The 22,375-nt window shown below is 33.0% G+C and overlaps 3 protein-coding genes across 5 annotated transcripts; 2 read left to right on the top strand and 1 right to left on the bottom strand.

Moving 5' to 3' along the window:
• The first annotated feature begins 279 nt into the window (after nt 1–279).
• Nucleotides 280–5,122, top strand: LOC106774586 (plant cysteine oxidase 5). 3 transcript variants are annotated; one of them, XM_014661623.2, is made up of 6 exons: nt 280–426; nt 622–951; nt 1,111–1,274; nt 1,388–1,535; nt 4,409–4,612; nt 4,715–5,122. In XM_014661623.2, exons 2-6 carry the CDS (start codon nt 852–854, stop codon nt 4,837–4,839), a joined length of 741 nt encoding a protein of 246 aa, XP_014517109.1. In that variant the 5' UTR covers nt 280–426; nt 622–851; the 3' UTR covers nt 4,840–5,122. The 3 variants fall into 3 exon arrangements, with proteins under 3 accessions (XP_014517109.1, XP_022642665.1, XP_022642664.1); XM_022786944.1 differs by having other exon boundaries at nt 678–951; XM_022786943.1 differs by lacking the exon at nt 280–426 and adding an exon at nt 440–561 and having other exon boundaries at nt 678–951.
• A 6,392-nt stretch (nt 5,123–11,514) lies between these two features.
• On the top strand, nt 11,515–16,051 carry LOC106774946. Its single transcript, XM_014661971.2, has 7 exons — nt 11,515–12,276; nt 13,425–13,823; nt 13,987–14,063; nt 14,205–14,241; nt 14,473–14,680; nt 15,262–15,592; nt 15,685–16,051. The coding sequence occupies exons 2-7, from the start codon at nt 13,490–13,492 to the stop codon at nt 15,805–15,807; spliced, it is 1,110 nt and encodes a 369-aa protein (XP_014517457.1). The 5' UTR covers nt 11,515–12,276; nt 13,425–13,489; the 3' UTR covers nt 15,808–16,051.
• A 1,882-nt stretch (nt 16,052–17,933) lies between these two features.
• Nucleotides 17,934–22,004, bottom strand: LOC106775637. The gene is made up of 5 exons (XM_014662778.2): nt 21,673–22,004; nt 20,162–21,328; nt 19,062–20,057; nt 18,870–18,973; nt 17,934–18,455 (listed from the first exon to the last, which is right to left on the bottom strand). Exons 2-4 carry the CDS (start codon nt 21,194–21,196, stop codon nt 18,944–18,946), a joined length of 2,061 nt encoding a protein of 686 aa, XP_014518264.1. The 5' UTR covers nt 21,197–21,328; nt 21,673–22,004; the 3' UTR covers nt 17,934–18,455; nt 18,870–18,943.
• Nucleotides 22,005–22,375: the final 371 nt, after the last annotated feature.

Raw genomic sequence — 22,375 nt, forward strand, 5'->3', positions numbered from 1 at the left:
AAAATCATATTGCTGATTGATTTCCTGACTAGACATATTTAAGTTATCAATAAACAATTAAAAGAATAATTTTTATATAAAATATTATCAATATATTCCTATTGTGATTTTCGATTTAGTATCACCTTAATTTCACACTATTATATTTCAAATAATTAGATGTAAGATTAAAAAAAAAGTCATTTTGCTTACAATATTAATAATAATGTTGTTTTTTTGCTCTCTAACCTTATATACTTCTTTCACTTTCTATCATTTTATCTTTTTCCTTGAAAAAAAGGAAAACCATCAAAACATAGCTGGTGGTATTCTAAAAGCGACATCTGGTTTTGTGCAAGTGTCTTTTGTTGTCTGCTCTGTTCTGTTCTGGTCCCTCTTCAGTGCCCACCCCCATGTTGTCGTCAGGCCGAGGGAGAGCTGTTTCATGTATGACAGTCATTCAAACCTTCTTCTCCCATCTCTATTTTCTCATCAAACCCATCTTTCCCAAATGGGTTTTCTCTCTTTCTATGTTGTATTGTACCTCTTTACATTCTCCCCTTGCACTTCATCACAGGCGTTGTATGATATGCTTTGAACTCCTTTTATTCTAATTTTGTGGTAAATTTTTCCCTTGTCAAGGTGTTTGGGAATGGAGTTGAGCTGATCAGTTACGCAAATGTATTTTTGTTGCGTAGAAAGGAAGCTGTTTCTTTTACTTTTTCGATATAAAGTCAAGTGACCAAGTGCCCCTTTGGATCCAAGTTAGCATTACATCCACCTCATCTTGGTTCATTGGATTCTTAAAATTCATCAAACACTGCATATTCAGATTGGTTTAGAAGCATTGGCTGTTACTTGGTTGCTACATAATGCCAATTGTTCAGAAATTATATGATACTTGCAAGGCATCTTTGTCTCCTGAGGGACCCATCTCAGAAGAAGCTCTCGAAAAAGTTCGAGCCCTTTTAGGTACAATGACTATCTACCCTAGATAATGTTCCATTATAATCTTCTCTGAAATGTATAATGCAGTGTCTGATTTTAGATGCTTGTTAAATTGCTATCTGTTCCACAGTGAAGGGTGTGTCCTTGTGTTAACCTTTCTCGTTAATTTCACTTCCATGCCAGATGACTTGAAACCTTCTAATGTGGGTCTTGAACAAGAGGCACAACTGGTGCGTGGATGGAAAGGTTCTTTGAATGGTACTAATGGCAAAAAGGGGCGTAACGGAAGTTATCTGTATCCACCTCCTATTAAGTACATCCACTTGCACGAATGTGACAAATTCTCTGTAAGCTTTTTATTTAGATCTTTTGACAGTCTTCTTATTAATCTGTTTGGAGTCTTCCTTTCTGAATTTAGATGTGGAGGTTGGATAATATGGGTAGAGTTTTTCTTTTGCAGATGGGAATATTTTGTATGGCTCCAGGTTCTATTATCCCGCTTCATAATCATCCTGGAATGACTGTTTTGAGCAAGCTTCTTTATGGTTCTTTACATGTAAGGTCATATGACTGGCTGGATTTACCTGGGTCAGATGATCCATCTCAAGGTGATGAACACATGCTTCAGATTTTTATAAAGCAATAGCAATTCTTGGCCTAAGATGTAGTTGCATTAGAAAAGTTTTGGTTAAATATCATCTTTCAATGATTTGGCTGAATAGGTTTTGCTATCTGTTATGTGTTCAACCCAATGCTTTAAATTCTAGATAGCAGCAGACCATGGAATAGCTAAAGCGTGCAATATATATATAGCGGGACATCGACTGTCTGTTCTTAATTCTTTTAATATAATCCTATATAGCAGGAAATCTTCATATAGTATACATTGGATGAATCAAATGTGTAGCAACGTTATTCACAGAATCATACAAATATCACAGCAAGTCAGCAACTCCCTTTAACAGAAACAGAATCATAGATATGAGACTGACAGTCAGCAAAACTCCCTTAGCAGAAACAGATTCATACATAATTACACATATAAAGCAGCAAGTCAGCAACTCTATTTTAGCCAATGTATATCAACAAAAAGTCATGAGTGTCCCTACATGATAGATGTCTTAAATAGAACATAGAAGTAAGTAATACCAACGAAATACAAGTGTCCGAGTCTCCTAGACACTAGATGACAAATGAGAAATAGAAATAGTCAATCATCTTCTAAATCCAAATCTTCTTCATTAACATCATAGCTACCGTGACATCTGTAGATTGTTTCCTCTTTCTTGCTCTGGACAGTTTGATCAACTTACAATGCTTGGCTTGAAAGTGAAGCAGCACCTATCCCTTGTCTTTCTCACAGCCTACTCTAAACCAAAGACTCATGCACATCAGCTAAATTGGCAATATCTCGACAAGTCCAGTTGTTGTCATGTCATCATCAAAAAATCAAAACCTCTTTGGTATCCTTGCCATCTCCCATTTCTCCCACTAGTCATTCATTACTACCATCAATATCATCTAAGAAGATGGTTCAATGATACCATGAGTGTCAAAGCCTCACTTAAGAGGTTGGCTATATTTAAATAAAAACCAAGTCTTGGAACTTTTGATACTCAAACTTAGTTCTATTCTTCAAATGAATATATTTTACGATTCAGAAAATGTTAGTTTTCATTTGAAGTTGATTATAGACCTTTTATCTGTAATCTATTTCCTTATTTCTTTTTCCAGTGTTTACTATGTTTTCAACTTACATCATTTATAAATTTGGCCTATCCTTTTGGTGAAGTTAATCTCTGAAATGTTGATCCACACATTAATTGTAGTCTAACTACGATTTCATAATTTTAATAAATGTATTTTAAATAATTGTAAACATTAGAAGGTAAATATATGATGGTGTTTTTTTTATGTAGTTTTTGCTATATATATTTATTTGAAATTGTTTGGCAATATTACATTATAAAATTGTGCATAACCTAAGGATAAATGTTATCTGTAACTGTGCATTGTAAATATCCTTGGGCTAAAGAATGAGGTATAGCATTGTGCACAACCTAAGGATAAATGTTTGAATATCTTCATTCTCACACTTATCTTAGGAAGTACAAGTTGAACAATCATTGCACTTCAGCTATATAATTTGATTTCACTAACTGGACCCTTTTCTATATTACAATTCTCAATCACATTACTATTTTTCTATTTTATAATGTTTTCCTGTTCAGATCTGGTGACATAATAACATGTTTTTTATGATTTATGGTGTGAATTAAAGATTTTTAAGAGCCTAGGCATTGCACTTGAGCCACCATTAGGTTGATCAAAGTTTAGAACATCTTTTTCTGAATTATTATAAAACTGCCTTTGTTAATCTATGGTGAATTTTATTTGATTGGAATTTATTATTCTCAAATGGTGAAAGTTCTTCGCTGTCATAATTTCAGTTGTTTAACATGTCCCTACCAGACAAACTGTTGAAGACAGCCGCAAACCGTAGTTAACTCTCGGGGTATCCATACCCTTCACTTTTTTATGGCAATTGAAGGCTAGTATTGTCATTAATACTGTAGCAGATTATCTGCTCTATAATTTTCCCTGACATTGCTATATATTAGGAGAAATCATGTGGCATGGTTGGAGTGGACTATATAAATGTCATGAGCAAACTTTGTTTCTGAAATATGTTTTTAATTTTGCTGCATTTTTTTGATGGGTTTGATTTTGGCTTTAGAGTTGAACATAGAGTTTCTAAAATTTTTAAAATTACAATTTTTCCTGACTTTGCATATTTGATGGGATGATCTTGAGACTTCTGGATGAGATTGGACAGCTTCATGCTGATATGCAACGGTGGACACTAGCCATAGACTGGATCAGAACAGGATACCCTAAGAACATTCTGACATTCTTGTTAATCTATAAGAGCAATGATGGGGATAGGAGTGTAAGCAGAAAAAAGAAAACATACTTGGGGTTAAACCTTTTTCAGTGCTTATATAGGTAGTCAAACTCCCCAGGAGCTCTAAGAGTGGGTCGGCTGCATACCCGTGGGCATGGTTATGTAAGCATCATAGATTGATTTGGGCTCTTAAGGTTTAGTAGGTGGATGAGAGACCGATGCATGGTATTTGAATGTCCACAAGATAATTTTATCTAGGAAACCTGTTTCCAGAGTTCCATTGGTGGATGTTATTTTGAGGTTTTCAGTAAAAAAAATTGTGACTGAGTTATTTGGTTGGCATGTAAAGATGCATGCTATCATAGAGGATTATGAATTTCCATATTGATGCATGCTAATTTAATATAGATGTTTCGTTTACTTTGCTGCTGCTTAGATGGTTTAATTGGTGATGTCTTTGATCCCAAGATACCCATTATGTTAGTTCAAGAAACAATTTTTTTTTTTTGCTTGATTCATGTTCTTAAAGTATTTGCTAAACTAGAAAAGAGATTCAAGATTTTTTTCCTTTTGCAGCAAGACCAGCAAAACTTGTGAAAGATTGTCAGATGAGTGCACCCTGTAACACAACAATTCTACATCCAAACAAGGGTGGCAACATTCATTGCTTTAAAGCCTTAACCCCATGTGCTCTCTTTGACATTCTTTCTCCTCCTTATTCATCAGAAGATGGAAGACACTGCTCATATTTCAGGAAGTCACCTAGGAAAGAACTTCCAGGTACTTATCTTCCTTCTACTATCGTCTTCTTCCCACCCCATGTTTCAATATTGCAATAATTTCTGAAGCATTTACGTGTTCTTACATGTGTTACTGTTAAAGGTGTTGACCTGGATGAGTGTTGTGGGGTAAAAGCATCTGAAGTGACCTGGTTAGAAGAGATTCAAGCGCCTGAAAACCTGGTTGTCAGGAGAGGTCTGTACAGAGGCCCTACTATCAGACGATGAAGGATATAACTAATTTGTATTTATATAACTTTAGTCAGGCATGACTAGAAACTAAGTATGATGGGATATAAATTGCAGATGGTACATCTTGGAAATAATTAACCATCTCATCTGTATGGTTGATAACTGTACATACTATGATAAACGGTGACAGTTAATGTTGGCTAAACCTATGTATCCTTGTTATAACTTTTTTTTTTTTGGATTAGAGGAATAGCACCAACATGAGAATCATTGGTGAAAATACGAATTTGCTTAGACATGCTTTAAGGGATTGAAAACAGTTCCCAACCTTTATTTATCTTGTGTGAAGAGATTCTATCAACTAAACCCTCTTACTAACAAGGGATAAATACTTCATGTCTTAAGAATTAATTAATATACGAGGATAGAACTAATAATCTCGTCATCACCTACTCATTATGATTTTTCATCTTCATTATTTGATAAGATTGAAAATTAAGACGTAAGGAGAATGAAGTGAAGATCTTAGTAAATGAAAAATTAAAAAGAGGAAAGTCTGTCTTGTTACAAGTTAAAGATATGCTACAAACTTCAGCTGAGAATTTGAAGTGATGATTATAAAATAAACCTTGTTTATAATGAGAATTTTTTTTATTTTTTTTTAGTGTTTGAGAGATGTTGGATGGGGATGCAGGGACGCGTGTGCTACTGGGCCATTTTACTCTGCATTGATGATATATTGGTTAAGGCTTTTTCAATTTACACATTTCAATTCATGAAATACGTTTTCCTACCTTTTTGTTTTTATTATAAAGATATGTTTTCATATAAATATAATAATTTTTTTTCGTACTTGATTGTATATTTTTAAACCTTATTCCATTCTTTGATTACAGTGTTTCTCACCAAATTCGATATTAATAATGCATATTCCACAGTCACATGTACAACATTACTTATTTTTAGTTGCTTAATAATGTATGCATGACCTAAAAATAAATACTAATACGAAAATCATTTATTAAGATAGTACATAATTGAGAGAATTTCCAAAAAGAACAAGAAATTTTGAGAAATAAAATTTCTAAAATGTTTGACAAATAGATGAATTGAAAGACAAAACAAGCACATTCAGAAAAAGAAATGGTATAAACATAAGTAAAGGAAGATAGTGTTTACAGAAGAAAAAAGGTTGAATAAGTATGAACTAGCCCAACAAATAAATAAATAAATAAGAAAAAAAGGATAATTAAAGGAGGTATACTTAATAAATTGGAAAGTATATAAATCGCAAAGGCTATTAGTTATTTTTATGTGGTTGCAGATCACAGATCCAGATTCTTCTTGTAGTGATAGAAAAAGAATTTCATTCCTTTTGATGACAACTACATATATTAATAACATTTAAGACATGAAAACGAGTTTAACATAGTTAAACTCTTAGTGTAATCAATTAATAAGAAATTACTATAAATGTAGTAATAATTTTGTTACGATATAATAATATAAGAACATGTTTTGCTAATAATTATTATAAAATTAATAATATCATCATCATGTTACATTAAAATAGAGGTGTAAAGTAACAAAAGAGGATGGAATTTGATGCTTAATTTTTTTTTTCCTTGCATTTCCTGTGTATTTTTACTTTTTTTTAAAAAAAAACCATAAATACAGCTATTCTTGACTACTTAAAAAATATGTTTTCTTCACTAATCATATTTTACATTTTTATCCCTATCTTGTAATGCTTAGATTATGACATTATTGTGCTGTTTAGATACTTTTAGAATTTGTTATTTCTTTCTTATCGGATGGATCAAACTGTGGTTACCTTTTTAAGGTATAATTGATTGACTACATTCAAAGACATCAATTCAGCATTTATAAAATTTTAAATATTCAAACATGACAACCATAAAAGTCTTCATTTAAGGATTTCCTCAAACTCCTATATCCACTTATCTTTTCGTCCACAAAATGTCAGGAACAGGTCAGTTGAAAACGTCAAATGTATTTCTCTAAAACTTCATCAATATTTAAATTTGAATATAAAGTAATATAAGCATACAAAATTATAAAATTTGGATAACTGGTGGGTTGAGTAGAAGGATTTTGTATTAAATAAAATAAATATTTAACATAAAATAAAACGAAAGATGTTTAGTATAATATTGTGGAGATGTACAACCCAGGTAATGTTTTCAGTGTTAATAAGATATAGTATTCTTTTCTTTAAAAAAAATTAAATTCAACCACACTTCATAAAATATATGATTAAAATTTAAAGATAATAATGTGTTGATTTTAAAACAAAGTAGTAGATCAATTGTATGCTTTGCCAAGAAAATTCTCGACCAGAAATTGGCCCTTTAAGACTTGAGGGAAGTGGGAAGGATGTCTTGTGTGTAAGTCTTGAGGAAAGTAGGCTTTAATGGTGAACTAATAAATTATGTCTCAGGCTGTGTTATTATTAATGGATTTGAGGGAGATGATTTGGGAGAGATAATTTGAGAGAGATGATTTGAGTGAATTTGAAGGTAATTTTGTTGTTGTTTTTTTGAGCAGATTTGTGTGTAATTGAGAGTGGATTTGAGGGTAAAGTTTGTGAGAATTAGTGTAGGATTTGATTGATGTGATAGAATTAAAAAATTTGTTTAATTGGTAGAAATGAAAGATTACTAAAATGCCCCTAGTTATTTTAGTAATATAAAATGTTATTTTTTAACGTTATATTTAAATGTATAAATGTTAATAAAGAAAGGAAATTAATTAATAATAAGTAAAATTAATTTTTAAAATATTTAAAAAATTATAATAAAGTAAAATAAATATTTTTTAAAATGTAGTATTTGTTTGTATTATCAGTGGAAGGAATAAAATTGGCATGGGGTACACGTGTGAGGAAATTGAATCAGGGAAATATGAGCTTTTAAAAGGGAGTAATTCCTGAGAAGCAATTTTACTACATTACAAAAACCCAACACACTCTCCCATTCATTTATTGGAAGCCCTCAACCTCCAAACCCTCTCTTCCTTCTTTCTTTCTTTTTTCTTCTCTGTTCCCAAATCAAACCTAAATTCCCAGCTTCTTCCTTCTCACCAAATCGCCAACATACTATTCATTTTTATTTATTCATATATACCTTCAGAGGGAGAGAGGGGGAATGAATTCGGATAAGGGAAAATTATTGGTAGCATCACCCATGCACGAGGCTAAAGACATTTCACCTAAGCTAGCTGTGGCGATGGGCCAAGGAAGGAAGGTCTAGCCAACCGGTGACTGCTACCGAAAAGAACCCATCGCTGCCATGCAAGGAACTGGAAACAATCCTGCCATGCAAAGAATTCGATACAAAACGGCTGGAACCAGATACAAGATGGTTTATCCGGATAGTCTTCCTAAGCAAATTCTGCAAAAACCTGGATTCGGATACAGCAAGAGTTTATCCGAATACCTGCCCGTCATCTTCGAAATACCTCCATCCGGATACGCTTTGTCTGGATTGGAATACATGTGCTCGGCATCTTCAGCTTCAACCTTCGTTTTCTTCATCCGTTGTCGTCATCCGCCTCCTTCTTCTTCATCATCCCCTCTCCACAACCACACGTCTTCGACTTGCAAAAAATAACGATAATGTGTGTGCGAGAAACATTAATATTATAATGTTTTATTCAGTTGGAATTTTCAGAATGATACAGGGTATATGAGTCTTTTCGTTGTAAATCATCGCAAATCGTCTCATTTTTGTGAGATGGTGAGCACAGTGCAATCCACTCAAAATCAACGTAAATCCTCGCTTTTCCATCGCCTCAAATCAGTACAAGCGAACGCAACTTTCAAAACTTTCTTCGCTCGCAAATTCGCTTGAACAATACAATCTGTTCAAGCGAACAAAGCGTCAGAGTTACAAATCGACTTTTGATATTGAGTTCATTATGTATAAATTACGATGATGACATATTTTATATGGTTGTATGAAATAATTTGTGCAATTGTATGATGTTGCGAAAGATTGTAAATATGTAATATTTAAGTGAGTTGTTTATATTACGGTGAATGTGTATATTATTACGATGTTTAAATGTTTAATGTTTGTATATTAGCTCACACTTATTATGATCACTTTATACGGGAATAGATAATTGTAAAGTGTTGAAAAAGATGTACAATACTGAGGATTAATATCGAAAGACATTTAAGATAATATTTTAGTTTTTTAATCTTAAAATTTTCCTTTTTAATAAAGTTTATGATTGTAAAACAATATTTTAATTATTGAAATTTTCAATAAAATAGGAATTAAATTTTATTTTATATAATGTAATTTTTTTTAATTATAGATTTTAATAAGAAAATTTTGAATGTTAGAATAAGTCCTAAACTAACTTGTATATTTACATCATCTTAACTTGACGTTGAATTTGAATGTTGACAAATCATACCAATAAAAATTTTAAAATAACATCCTTAATATTATGATTCAAAAATATTTCATTTTCATATTCTTTTATTTTAAATTTATTTTTATCTAATTAAATATTACCCACAGTTAACAAAATCTCTTCAATGATATATTCATTAATTTATTTAAATTTAAAAATAGTTGCATATGCTTAAAGAAAACTATTATTTTATTTGTTGTTGGCTAGTTATACTTAGCCCGAGTCCTTGAATCTTTAGCATTATTGATGTACAACGGTGACTATAGTTACTTACCAACAACTCTATAATTTGATATATTTAATTGCTAACATTAATAATACTTTAAAAAATTTAATGATAGTCCTTTTGTATTTTTTTTTTTTATGTTAGCCGAGGGAGATTGTTCAGGTTAAGAACCAGTAAGGTGGGAAGTACTGTGTGTACAAATGTAACTTTTATTTGTGAATTTATAATCACTAGTAATATATTATTTTTTGCAAGAGAAATATGAAACTAAAATTACATAACGTAAGATTAGGTATTAATAATGCTTCACTAACAAATAACATAATAATAATAAACAATAAATTTTATTAAAATAAGTTTAAGATAACTCTAAAATCATATTAAAAAATAGATAATGATATTTAGACAACATTTGAACATTGATTACGTGTCAATTTGTGATTGGTCAAAAATTACTTCACAATCAATAATAATAATCATAAACATTATTGTGAAGTAATTTTTGACCAATCACAGATTGACACGTAATCAATATTCAAATGTTGTCAAAAAAATGTTGTCTAAATATCATTATCCTTAAAAAATAATTTTAAACAATTTAGTTATATAAAATTAATTTATAAAGTGAAATTTACACGTTATAAATTCGTCGTTTTTTTAACATAACGTGAAATCTTCAAACATCATAAGAAATAAAAAATTAGAATGAAAATTAAAAAAATGTTAATATTATTTTACATTTTATGCTAAGACGTTGTAGACTTTGTAGAAAACAAAATAAATAGACGAAGAGTAAATGGTTGTGTATTTTTAGACAATTGTCATGCGGTATAGGAAGGTGTGATAATATAATATAACGAAGAATGTCAACTCTATGGCACATGAAAGAGAAAACAAAACTTGCATTTTTCAGTTATTTAATCCCCCATAATAGGCCATTATATATTTTCGTGGTTTTTTAGAGAGAAAAAGTTTTTATCTCACTTATATATTATAAATTAGTTTTATTTTTAATCGATACAACACTTTTTTAACAGAAAAACCATTATAATATACCTATCTCATCACCACATGTTACGAGAGAGACAAGTTTTCCTTCTTTCTTTATATAATATATACATCTTCATTTTTAATTAACCAACTTGTATGCATAAATGTTTACCTCACTTTTGTAACACTGGCATAATAGGTATCTGAATCAAATCATATGCTACATATACTTTGTTGCTGGGCTCAAATATGGACATCACACAATAGGCAAATAAGAACTAGTACTGTTTAATCTCTCAGTTATAGTGATGGGTTGTGTCCTTTCTGAAGCTTTTAAACATTAATTCTCAGTTTTAACAGGGCGTGTATGGAATCTGAGATTGACAAAGACAGTGATAGATTAAACCATACATAGTCGAGGGTGTGTAATAACGATTGAAAGAGCTGAGTGCATTATCAGAAGTCAATAAAGCGGATGAAAATTTCAACTTTCTACCCTTTTTTAGATTGCTTTTGGAACAAAGTTAATTCAATTGTCAAACAATTGTTAACGAATCCTATTTCTCTCCCTTCTATAATTCATCCTTCTTACTACAATAGGTTAAAAAGTGAAGTGATATGACGTGGATAAATCATGTAATTGGTTACCAAGTTATGTAAAGAAAGGTATATTTTGACCAATAATGCTTGTATAGGATTAATTTTCTTCATTATTGGATGAGTTGATATAATAATCTCTCATGTTCCCTCCCCGTGCATGGAAGTCTAAAAGTTGTAGAGTCAAGATTCTAGTCATAGCTCATGCACTGAGATTATTAAATTGTCGAATGTGCATCAATGATATTATATTGCAATCATCAGCTGTGGTTGAAAGTGCTACAAAACACTAAATTTTACACGTCCTTGTTTATGCACATTTCCCACCAAAATTTTCTGTTTTATAATCCACGCATCCCCAAACCACTGCATTATTTTGGCTGTTCAATTGCTAATTCTTTGCCAAAAGTCGGACGTCGTAGTTACACATACATTGGAAGGGGCCTGTGGAAACATGTGTTATATTTGAAGAAAAATAAAGTAAAATTAAAACAGTGGTTCTGAAATAAGGGAAAAGTCTAAGTTTAGGTGAGAAAAAAATTGAAATATGTTGGTGAAGATTGGGCCCCACTATACTTGCAGGAATATTGATGTTATAGCTATCATGGTGAATGTTTGACAAAATATTTCACCTAGCTAACAAAGCAAGGTCTTTAACACAGGTCAAACAATTAAGATAATCACGAGCCAGAAGAGAGAAGGGTGTGGTAGATTGTAACAACTGTCAAGAAAAGAGTCTGAAGCAGAGAGAGATAGAGAGAAGGTGGTAGTTGTCACATGATTTCCAACAGTTCAAAAGGGACCAGCCGCGTCTGCATCCATTATGTAGGTTTATTGCAATTTAAAGGGAACAAGTAGTCTGTCTGAATTTTGTTATTCTCAATATTTCCAGTTTTCCTTTCCAAACCAATTAGTCTTTTCTTTCTACCATCTTCAATTTGTTCAGTCTTAATTAATTATGTTGTTGAATCAATGATTTACCACAAAGACATCCCTAGCAAAAACCAGGCATCAATTTTCATCTCCTATCTCTTTCTTTCACACCCTACACCCATATGATCCAGGACTAATCCACTTCAATCCCTTCATGAATTATTCCTTAGTCTAGCTGGGCGATGGAGCTTTCTGGAGATGACTGATTTCAAGATATGTTTGGATATGCATCATCATCTTCTTCTTAGACTTGGGAGAGAAAGACATCATCTTCTTAGATGGTTAGTATTACAATTTAGGGGAGAAAATTTGGATAAACACCTAAAGATTATGCAGTTTTCTATGCTTATTTTTGTTTCTTTATCCTTTTAGTAGTGATTTAATCTATAAATTCTTCCCACTTTCCTTCCCATCTACCTTTGAGGATATTCTTAGGACCATGGATGTTCTTAATTTCTTTTTCTTTTCTTACATATAGCTCTTCTCCTCCAGTCGCTGCAGGTTGTTGAAGATTTCATAATCACTTGCCAACTTCTGCCCCAAAGATAATTTTTCATTTTCTTTCTTATAGAGCTTTTTATCCAATCATGCAACATGCGTTTTGTGTAAGATGAGTGCGACTGTACTTTGAAAATCTCTGATTTACTCATCATTTTGTGTGATCATTATCTTGCTGTTATATACAAGGGTTGTGTCTGATGGACACCTTGTTCTTGTCCAGACTGTCCATTTCACAAAAAGCACATACATACTTAGTTGACAACTAAGAACTTGCGTTGGTTTATGAACTTGGTATTTTTCAAATCATCTGAACTTGGATGGAACCTGGTGTTATCAGTGGTTAAAAGAAAATCATTGAGTTTATTGACTTAAAAAGTTAAATGATACGTAAACGAATTCGTATTCCCACACAATTTTCATCTGTCTTATTGTTCGGATTTCTTCTTCAAGCCTTCAATTAATTTCTAACCCCTTTCTACACGAGTCTTGAGTATTCCATAACTCGGTGAATTTTTTAGTTTCATATAAAAAGGCACTTACAAGATAAAATTCTTTAAATATGTTCATCTAAACCTGGCATTCATTAGATTTTATTTCTCACCTATTAAGCGGTAGAGAAGTTTGGTTGCATTATTTACTAGAGTCCTGACTTTCGAACCACTTCGATTTAATCAATAGTACATACACATGCATGTATAATATTTGTCTGTAATGGGGATCCATCCAGTATAATAAATGTTTTTTTGCCATAAATTTGTCACTTTAGTTACTTTACCATCAATTCATAGCATTTCCGTGCAGTTACTTGAACATAATTAAAGCATAGTAATTGTTGTTGAGAAATTACAGCCTGTCCTCACAGGCTCACACATTCTTGTTCACGTTACTTTAATATGCTGCACATTAAAATATTTCCTGTTTGTTTCAGACCTGAAATTCCAACGAGAAAAGTCGATTGGTTGGACGCAAAAACCCGTGCAACGACAAGTAAACATGTCAGAAGGACATGAGATTCATAACAATGAGGAAAGTTCATCAGGATGTTCCCAGAAGTGCTCTTCATTTGACTTGAATGCAGAAGCTTGCAGTGACGATAACACTAATGGTACTACAGGAGATGGGTATGAGCTCACAACAAACGAGAATAATATTGAGAAAGTCAACGACGAGGGAACTTCAGCAAATGGAAGTAGCATTTCAAGAGAAGGCAATGCCAGAAGAGGAACTGTGAGACAATATGTTAGATCCAAGATGCCTCGGCTTCGTTGGACTCCTGAACTTCATCATTCATTTGTTCATGTTGTTGAAAGACTTGGTGGTCAAGAGAGTAAGTACTTGTTACTTTCTGTATCTTCCAAAGCATCACTGCACACATATATATATATATATATATATTTATCCGACTAGTTTTACGAATTGTTTTTGTGAAATGAAGCCTCTTTATGAAAGAGTTAACACGTTTCATTGAACTCTGCATTTACTTGGTGCAGGAGCAACACCCAAGTTGGTGCTTCAGCTAATGAATGTGCAAGGACTCAGCATTGCTCACGTCAAGAGCCACTTGCAGGTAGCCCAAATTCAAGTTTCAGATAAATGCTCTTTTGAATTATCTTTTTTCTTATTGAATGTTACTAAATTGAATGTTTTTTTTATTCAAAAGCATCTGTTATTGATGCATATATTATAATCAATATTTAACTTTTTTCAGATGTATCGAAGCAAGAAACTTGACGAGGCTGGGCAAGGTACTACTATACTAATTTCTTATAATTTGCAATGGTAATGAGTTCTAACTTGCTATTTAGTTTTGTTAAACTTAAACTTAACAAGGGATATCGACGGAAGGGGTTTTTCCAATATCGAATACTGAATTAATGAAAATGATGTAGCTAGTAAGGATTTAGGGTTAGGGTTTGTTTGTGTTAGTGAAAAACATACCTTGAACATTTTACAATTCAGTTATGTTTACTTTGCAGTACTAAGTCAAACGTATAGGTGGAACCAAAACCAAAAGTTACGTAGATCTGTGATACTCCATGAGTCCATGAGTCCTCAACAACATCTTAAGATGGGGAATGGTGGAATCATTCTGGCAACTCAATTCAACAAACATTGTCATTTCCCAAGTCTCATGGACACCCCTTTTCCCTTGTCATCTTCCCATACAAATGACACTGATTCAAGGTAACAGAACAAACTTTTAAATAACTTCTTCATTTGCATATCGGATTTGTTCAAAAGACAAAAGGGTTATATTATATATCTACATTATATAAAATATTTTTCATTTTTTCGTTTGATTACTATTTATGTACAAGCTGTTATTTTTTATAATCAAATACAATTTAATAACAATGTTGTATTAATTACCCTTTTCTCACCAATTATTGTAAATAACTTCTTTCGTCTTAAAACTAATACTCTTTGCCAAAAATTTTGCTATTTTAATTTTTTTTTTTATTATTATCTCTAGTTTAACTCTTCACTTCTATTAATTAATATTCTCTCTTTATAAACTATTATTAGTTTATATTGTTACGGTTATTTAATAAAAAATATGATAATAGTTAAATATTTATTAATTTATTTGCACTAACTATAAATTTAAGATGGGGACCCTTTCAAAAAGTTATTACAAAAACAAAACATGGTCAGATAATTGCAATTCATGTTCAAGTTCTTGATCTTGTTGCTTTCAAGATCTTACAAAACAGAAAATTTAACAAAATTATTGTATAGTAACCCTTGTCTGCAATTCTCTCTAGGCAGCAGCAATGGTACATCAATCATCAAAGTTTTAGAAAATCAATAGCTTCTGGCCATATTCAGGCAAAGGATACAACTACGAGACCAAGCAAATTGCTTGAAGAGAAAAGCTGGATTCCGTTAGAAATTAAAAGCAATCATCAATCCAAGTTCCAGAAATTAGCTGCCAATGTAGCTCCGAAAAATAATGGATCACAAGCAGTTCAGCTAGCTGAATGGAGCTTCGTGAACAAAACAAGCGTCAGAGAATATTTATCGAACAAATCCAATGAACCTCGCAACTATTCCAACAATTTAAAGCTAGATTTTGATCCACCATTTCGGATTAAGGTAAATTAACTAACTAGGTTTTAACAAAAATAAGAACATTGTGCACCTTGTTTTCTTCAACATAACGCGGAATTGTTTGATTTGTTATGCAGAAAGACGAACAAGAAGTACCTAATTTGCAACTGGGTTTGAGTTACACAGTTGCAAGCGATGGTGGCAAGATGGATCATTATAGAGAAAACCAAGAAATCAGCACCAAGCTTTCACTTTCTTAATGTTAATAACCCAGATATCGTAGCCTAGCTAGCTAATTATATAAATAGAGAGACCATATATCCAAAAAAGAATAGATTCACAAGATCGATCAATGTCTGTACAAGACATAGGCGACATGCTAGTGCTTTTTAATTTGATTCTACATAGGATCTGATTGTAAAAGGAATTGTTTCAGGATTGACCGTGAGTTAGAATTATCCATTTTTGTGTGCAAATGATTGCTTAGAATGTGAAGCTGCATGATAAAAGGATGGAACAAACAGTGAGAATATGGTGGTTTAACTTTTTATCTTTAAAAATAAATTATTTAAATCTTTTATGTTTTTATAATGCTTTAAAATGTTGATTTCACTAATTTAATTCCATTAACAAATCAACCCTCTCCATTCTATTTCCTATCTTTTTCCTCCATCCTCCTTTTTTTTTTCACTCCTCAACTGCACTTTTTTTTTCCACCACACTTAATTTATTCTTCTTCTCTCATTTCTTCTTTTGTTTCCCATCGTTTATCCAACATCTCATTGTTCTTCCTCTTTCAATTTCCATGAAATATTTATAAGATACCACATATATCCACTTTATATAAGTTTCCATGAAATAATTATTATTCGGATAAAAAATATAGTGAATTTAGATTATAATTTTTACAAATTGACTTTATGAAGCTAATATTCTATTTCCTTGTATTCGGAATTGTTAAGAATTTAAGTCTAAGTTTTACTGTTCACACAGGTAAAAAAGTTGAATAATATATATATATATATATATATATATATATAAACTCATACATTCTTATATTTTAAGATTTTGAATTAAAAATAATATTATTCTTTTATTGTTGTTAAATATTTCCCTTAAATCTCCTGATAAGGAGGCATTAAATTTCAAACTACAACTTTTAAAGGTGGCTCTTTTGGATAAGGAGGTGGAGAACAGCATGAGGCGGGAATGTCTTGGGCTGGCAGAAATAGTAATAAACTTCATCATCTTCACTACCTTACCCATTATCTCTCATGTCCACATCTTAAGTTCTCAAACCATATTACATTTAACATTAATTACCTGGCGCAGAATTACTCAATTTTAATTTTTGTTCTCTTACCAGAATCACTCATATCACATTTCACATTATCACATGTGGACTCAATTCTTTCTTCTTCTTTTTTAATCAATTCTTATCATCTTGGACCAACCACGTGTGCCAAATGTAGGGCAGATGTTTCACTTTTAGCATATTCATTACTATTATTAATATGTAGCATTCCAAGATGCTGTCCCCAATTCAAATTCAAATCCAACCTCAACTACCTCTTTTTCACGGCTTCATTATTCTCAAAAATCATTGAGCTATCTGGAAGAACATCTCAAGTTCATTTGCAGAGAAGGAGCTAACGAAGAGATATCAGAACTTTTTTCCCCTGTTTGGAAAAGTTAGACTCCACTGCAATTGATCAAAGGTTTTACTTTCTTACTTTCATGATAGATTTGGTGACAGTGAATTAGACTTTAACTGCTAAGGGCATGATTATAATTAAATTAAATCTTGAATGAGATTACGATTAAATTAAATTAAATCTTGAAATTTGATTGACCATATAAACGATACTATAACACCATATATATTAACGTGGGGAAAGTTCTTACTTTGCCATATGTATGCAACAGTAACAACACAAGCATCGGTGACTAGCAATGGAAAGTGACCCAATCCTATATTGAACCAAGTGGATTGATTAGACGTATGCCAAAACCTTTGTTCAATGTTAAAATATGGTTGGTTTAATTGCTCAAGAATAATTAGATATCTGGGGTAGCTTTTTTAGATTCTTAAATAGAAATCACTCTTACGTGTTCGTACATCATTTTACAAGATACCTGTGTTATTCAGCAGCGTTTGTCATTTTCAAAACCTTGTTTTTACTCCGTCCCTTCTCATGTAATTTCGGAATGTCCGTGTATGTCAGGTTACTACTGAATATCAAGCCAAAACTGTAAGGACAAACATTAGGATAGTGATAGATAAAAGACACTGACTCATCCATCTTTCGCATGATTATGCTTGCGAAGTAACTCTAATCAATAAACGGTTCAAATTTCATAGTATGTATATAGTTCACAATTTACATGAATACATCAATGAAGCAATTGATTAAAATATCTTTGTCTTGTTGCCGTGCCAGATTTTGCAAACAGCATTACATAAGAAATACCCCAAACAAAAAAGAAAGTCTGAAATTTATCTCTATCCAGAATTCATCTGATGTACATACTTGTCCTCAAAGTACTGAGGAATGCGAAACTAAAATATTTGAAGGATTCTTTTCTCTGAGTATTAAAAAGGAAAAGATCAAGAGATCATGGATGATAGTAATCACTTAACATTGAAAAAAAATGCTGGTATCATGAGGATCATTTCCTCGGATCCAGCGGAAAAAAGTTGCAAATAAACGAACATTAAGAAAGACAGACACACAGTAATAGCCGATATACACTTCTGTTGGGCAGGTTAGGAAATCTTGATTCCACCGAAAGCGCCACTAATCCAGAAGAGGCTTTACTTTTATTGATCACAAAAAATGGCTTTGATTTCTCTCTAATCAATACAGTATCACCAAAATCAACAGGGTGCAGGACTTCAAGCCAATAGCTGGAAATAAAATTCAATAGAAAGGAAAAAAATTAATAATAAAGACAGGATAACTTATATGAAGTAAAAAAGAGAACTGATGTTTGGCTCTTCAGCATTGTATTTACATAGTTTCTAGTCCTGTAAATGAAACCTACACCAGTTCTTGACTTTAGTAATTTATATTTGGTTCAACCAAGAACTAAACATAATCTTTCAAAAATTGATGCGAATGTACTCTTTTTAAGGGATTGATGTAAATATAGAGTGAAATTAAAAGGTTGACGTGATTAATTGACCTAAAGAAGTTCGAAGGTCCAAACTGATGTAAATCCACCATTTTTGGATGAAAACATTGACCTAGGTGAAAATCTAAAACACCCCAAATGTTTTTACTAACGCTATAATGCCATACATAAGGTGAGAACATCATACCACAAGCATAGCTGAAAATTCAGGGCGCGTAGAGCTTGAACTATATAACATGATAATAAGTTTATGTCAAAGATTTAGTGCTTAGATTTATGCGTCGGAAGTTCCTGCAGAGAAAGTTAAATGTGAACTTTTCATCTTTGCGCTGCCGGAGTTGAGGTACATAAATTTGGTCAAAATGATTTACAAGGTTACCTGAGAATAGCGTACATGATCGTGATGTAAATTTGAAGTTTTCACTATTGTTTCCCACTTGAGATTACCAGATGTTGCATTAGAATCATGCCTCTTAGCTTGGGATTGAGTACCTTGAGTCGAGTGCAGGAAAGAATTCTTCACAGAAACTAAAGGCAGGGCACGCCAAAGCCAGGACTCGGAAGGTGATTTTGGTAATGGTGGGGGAAGAGGAGACACGACAGAATCAGAACTATGATTTCCGGAATCATTAACTAAAACAATTTGCTGAGCATTGATCTTTGAATCTTCAACTAATGTCCCTTGCCAAAGTGGCAAGGACGACTCGGGTTCTTGGTTAATATTTTCATCAGTTGTCAATCCTTCAGTTTTGCCTTCTTTGGCTGTCAGATTCAAAATTCTATACAAACTCGGTGGAATGGAATCTAAAGAGTTTAACACTTCAGTATCGAACGTGACCTTTTCTTCCACAGCATATTGTACTTGTTTTATATCTCCAGAAGATCCTATGGAGGAATTACTTTCTTTCCCCCTTCTTCTCTCTAAGTCTGCAACCATGGTATCTACCCTCCGTTTGTTATCCAAAGAACTTACATTTGAAGATGGTAAATTCGCTGTACTGACTGTATCTATGTACAATGTCTTTTCAAGTGTGAGACTACCTGAATACGAAGTTTTTTTGTTTCCTTGGGACTGCACATCTTGAACATTTCCAAGCACACCGCTGTGGAATTTCACCTTGCCAAACTTGTAATTTTCAGCTTCTCTAGAATCACCAAGCAACTTGACGCCACGAAAGGGAGATTGAGGTCTTCGAGAGGGAGATATACCAGTAGCAGCTGCTCTTGAGCGACGGAAGGGAGAGAGTCTACCTGGAAGTAATTCACCAGAATAGGTAAATCTATTTGATTCACTATTCAATTTCTTCTTACCCTCTTGCTTGTCAGGTGACGGTGCCCTGGAGCTTGATTTGTTCCTGTGAATTGCATCCCAAGCCTGCAGAAAATATTCATGATTGTAAGTAAATATGTCAAAAAAAAAAAACCACTTGAGCTTGCTGATTCAGGGTTGAAGAGTGAAAAATTGGTCCATTTTCTTACCTTCTTTACAGCTGGAATTGGGCTAAAAGATCTAATATGAGAAGTTTTGTTAGGTTTCACAACCTCACTGGCTGAAGGCAAGGAAACCTGGTTTTTCATTTTCATCGCAGCCACAGGATTCATTAAGCACAATGAATTCCTGATATGTAATTGAGGTAACAACCCACAGCCTTTAGCTGCAATATTAGAAGAGTTGTCATATTCGTTACCATCACCTTCGTCTTCACTTTCTTCCTCTTGATCTTGGCCAGTGTATGGTATAATAGCAGTATTGTGCTTATTAGACAATTGCTTCTTTTCCTCGCGAATCAATTTGCTAATATCTCTAGGTTGTTGTTCTACTAGTACAGATTGCTTTTTTGAAGAATATTGAGGAGGCTGTAGAGTCATAGCCTTTGCAGCAGGCAAGAATCGGCTCATCATGAAGTCTATAGTTTGTTGATCTGTGGAAAAGGTTCCAGACTTGTTTGCGCCCATACTCCCTAACCCGCTTACACCACTCACACTACAGTTCATAGAGAATGATTCTGTATGTGACAGTGTTTCAAGAGCATCAGAAAATGCATCATTGTCATCATCCTCATCATACTTCACATTGGACCTTCTGTTCTCAACTATTTTCTCTGTTTTTCTCTCTTTCTCAGTGTCTACTTTTGCCACACTGACGTTGAACGACTTGGACTTATTTGAGGACTTGAATTTATTAGCAGCTTTATTTTCCCTTTCCGATGGTTGTTTGGTAGCATTGGTTGAATTTCCTGGAGGAAGCCTTGGGCTTGGAGTGATTGAAGTGGCCTTGGGAGGATGAGGCTCAGATCCACCATTGCCCTTGCGTCTTCCAGGGATATGCTCCCAATTGAAAGGAACTGCAACTGGTTTTGTTACCTGATCCAAGGTCGTGTCTGATTTGTGGTATGGAAGACTGTGACGTTTGTCTAGAATCTTTTTCCTTGCTTCCGTCAAGGACGGTGATGTGGCAGAAGCACGTCTCACAGACATGAGAGGGGCATTAATATTCAATTTCCTTTCAGCCATATTGTTCCGAAATTGAACAACAGTTCAGACCCTCTCAATCACAAGTTCACGAGTCAGGACGAATATCATACACTAATCTTCAGCAGCAGACCAAAACGATTAGATAATAAACCTCCTAGCAATCATGAAAACCTGAAAACAAGACACAGATACCGATTGAGATTACTGCAGAATAAGTATATACACTTCAACTCAACAGGACTTAAAATGAGAAAAGAGAATCGTTTCACACACACACACACACACGATTACAGGTAAATTCAGATGGAAGTCAAGAGATCACGAAAATGTCCATTTTGTCTCCTCTATGATCCAAACAGATAATAATTGCAGAAACATTAGTATCATATAGTGAATGAATTTAACGGCGCAAGAGCAGCGGGAAGTTCCTTTATCCGTAAAATTTAATGACCCTAATAATAGTACTGAAAAGAGAAAATAATTAAGTTAAAGTGACAACAAACTAAAGAAGAAACCTCTTGAGCACTACTCGGGAAGTAGGATAAGGTTTTGTGAAGATGGCGATACAGAAATTGAGAAAATAGTGAAAGGGGGAAGGAGTGAGAATGAGGAGGTGAGAAAGATGAAAGGCAATAATAATGGTTGGTTGCGAAATTGTGGAAATGGTGAAATCAGAGAAGATTGAAGGTGATAGATAGAGACACGAGCTTTTAGTATTTCTTCTATTGCTTTTGTTTCATAGTATTTCATCAGTTAACGGGATGGCTGTGTCTGACCCGTGAAACATTAACGAAAATAGTGGATAGTTATTGGACTCTCAACTCCCAAATGACTTGGTAATACCCACTGCACTTTTTCGATTGCTTCAATATCTCTATAATCCTCCTATATGTATATGGCTTTTTTATTTTAATCCAAGTGACTAATTTCACAGTGCACATTTTGCCATGGCAATGGCGAAGAACAGTTAGCAGTAAGAAAGAGTAGTAACTCTAATAAAGTAGGTTGTGGACCAACCATATTTAAAATAGACAACTCCTCTCTGTGACTGTCTGAGTCCACGTTCCTTTTAATCATTATCCACCAGATAAATATTAAGTTATTTAATTGATTTGATTCGAATTTCATAGTTGATAAGTTAATCTCATAAAAAATCCTGCATAAACTAGCAGCAGAATTCTTGATTGAATCTGTGGTTTTAGTAGGATATGAAAGAAT

Source organism: Vigna radiata, chromosome 10, assembly GCF_000741045.1.
Source record: "Vigna radiata var. radiata cultivar VC1973A chromosome 10, Vradiata_ver6, whole genome shotgun sequence".
Taxonomy (NCBI): Eukaryota; Viridiplantae; Streptophyta; class Magnoliopsida; order Fabales; family Fabaceae; genus Vigna; species Vigna radiata.

What these genes read in the sequence shown, in the direction of transcription:
- LOC106775637 (XM_014662778.2), bottom strand. Translation starts at nt 21,196, where the DNA reads ATGGCTGAAAGGAAATTGAATATTAATGCCCCTCTCATGTCTGTGAGA. An exon ending in CAATTCCAGCTGTAAAGAAG is followed by an intron (nt 20,058 to 20,161) that starts GTAAGAAAATGG and finishes TATTTTCTGCAG; the next exon opens with GCTTGGGATGCAATTCACAG. An exon ending in ATCATGTACGCTATTCTCAG is followed by an intron (nt 18,974 to 19,061) that starts GTAACCTTGTAA and finishes CTTTCTCTGCAG; the next exon opens with GAACTTCCGACGCATAAATC.
- LOC106774586 (XM_014661623.2), top strand. Translation starts at nt 852, where the DNA reads ATGCCAATTGTTCAGAAATTATATGATACTTGCAAGGCATCTTTGTCT. An exon ending in AAAAGTTCGAGCCCTTTTAG is followed by an intron (nt 952 to 1,110) that starts GTACAATGACTA and finishes CTTCCATGCCAG; the next exon opens with ATGACTTGAAACCTTCTAAT. An exon ending in ACGAATGTGACAAATTCTCT is followed by an intron (nt 1,275 to 1,387) that starts GTAAGCTTTTTA and finishes TTTCTTTTGCAG; the next exon opens with ATGGGAATATTTTGTATGGC.
- LOC106774946 (XM_014661971.2), top strand. Translation starts at nt 13,490, where the DNA reads ATGTCAGAAGGACATGAGATTCATAACAATGAGGAAAGTTCATCAGGA. An exon ending in AAGACTTGGTGGTCAAGAGA is followed by an intron (nt 13,824 to 13,986) that starts GTAAGTACTTGT and finishes TACTTGGTGCAG; the next exon opens with GAGCAACACCCAAGTTGGTG. An exon ending in ACAAATGACACTGATTCAAG is followed by an intron (nt 14,681 to 15,261) that starts GTAACAGAACAA and finishes AATTCTCTCTAG; the next exon opens with GCAGCAGCAATGGTACATCA.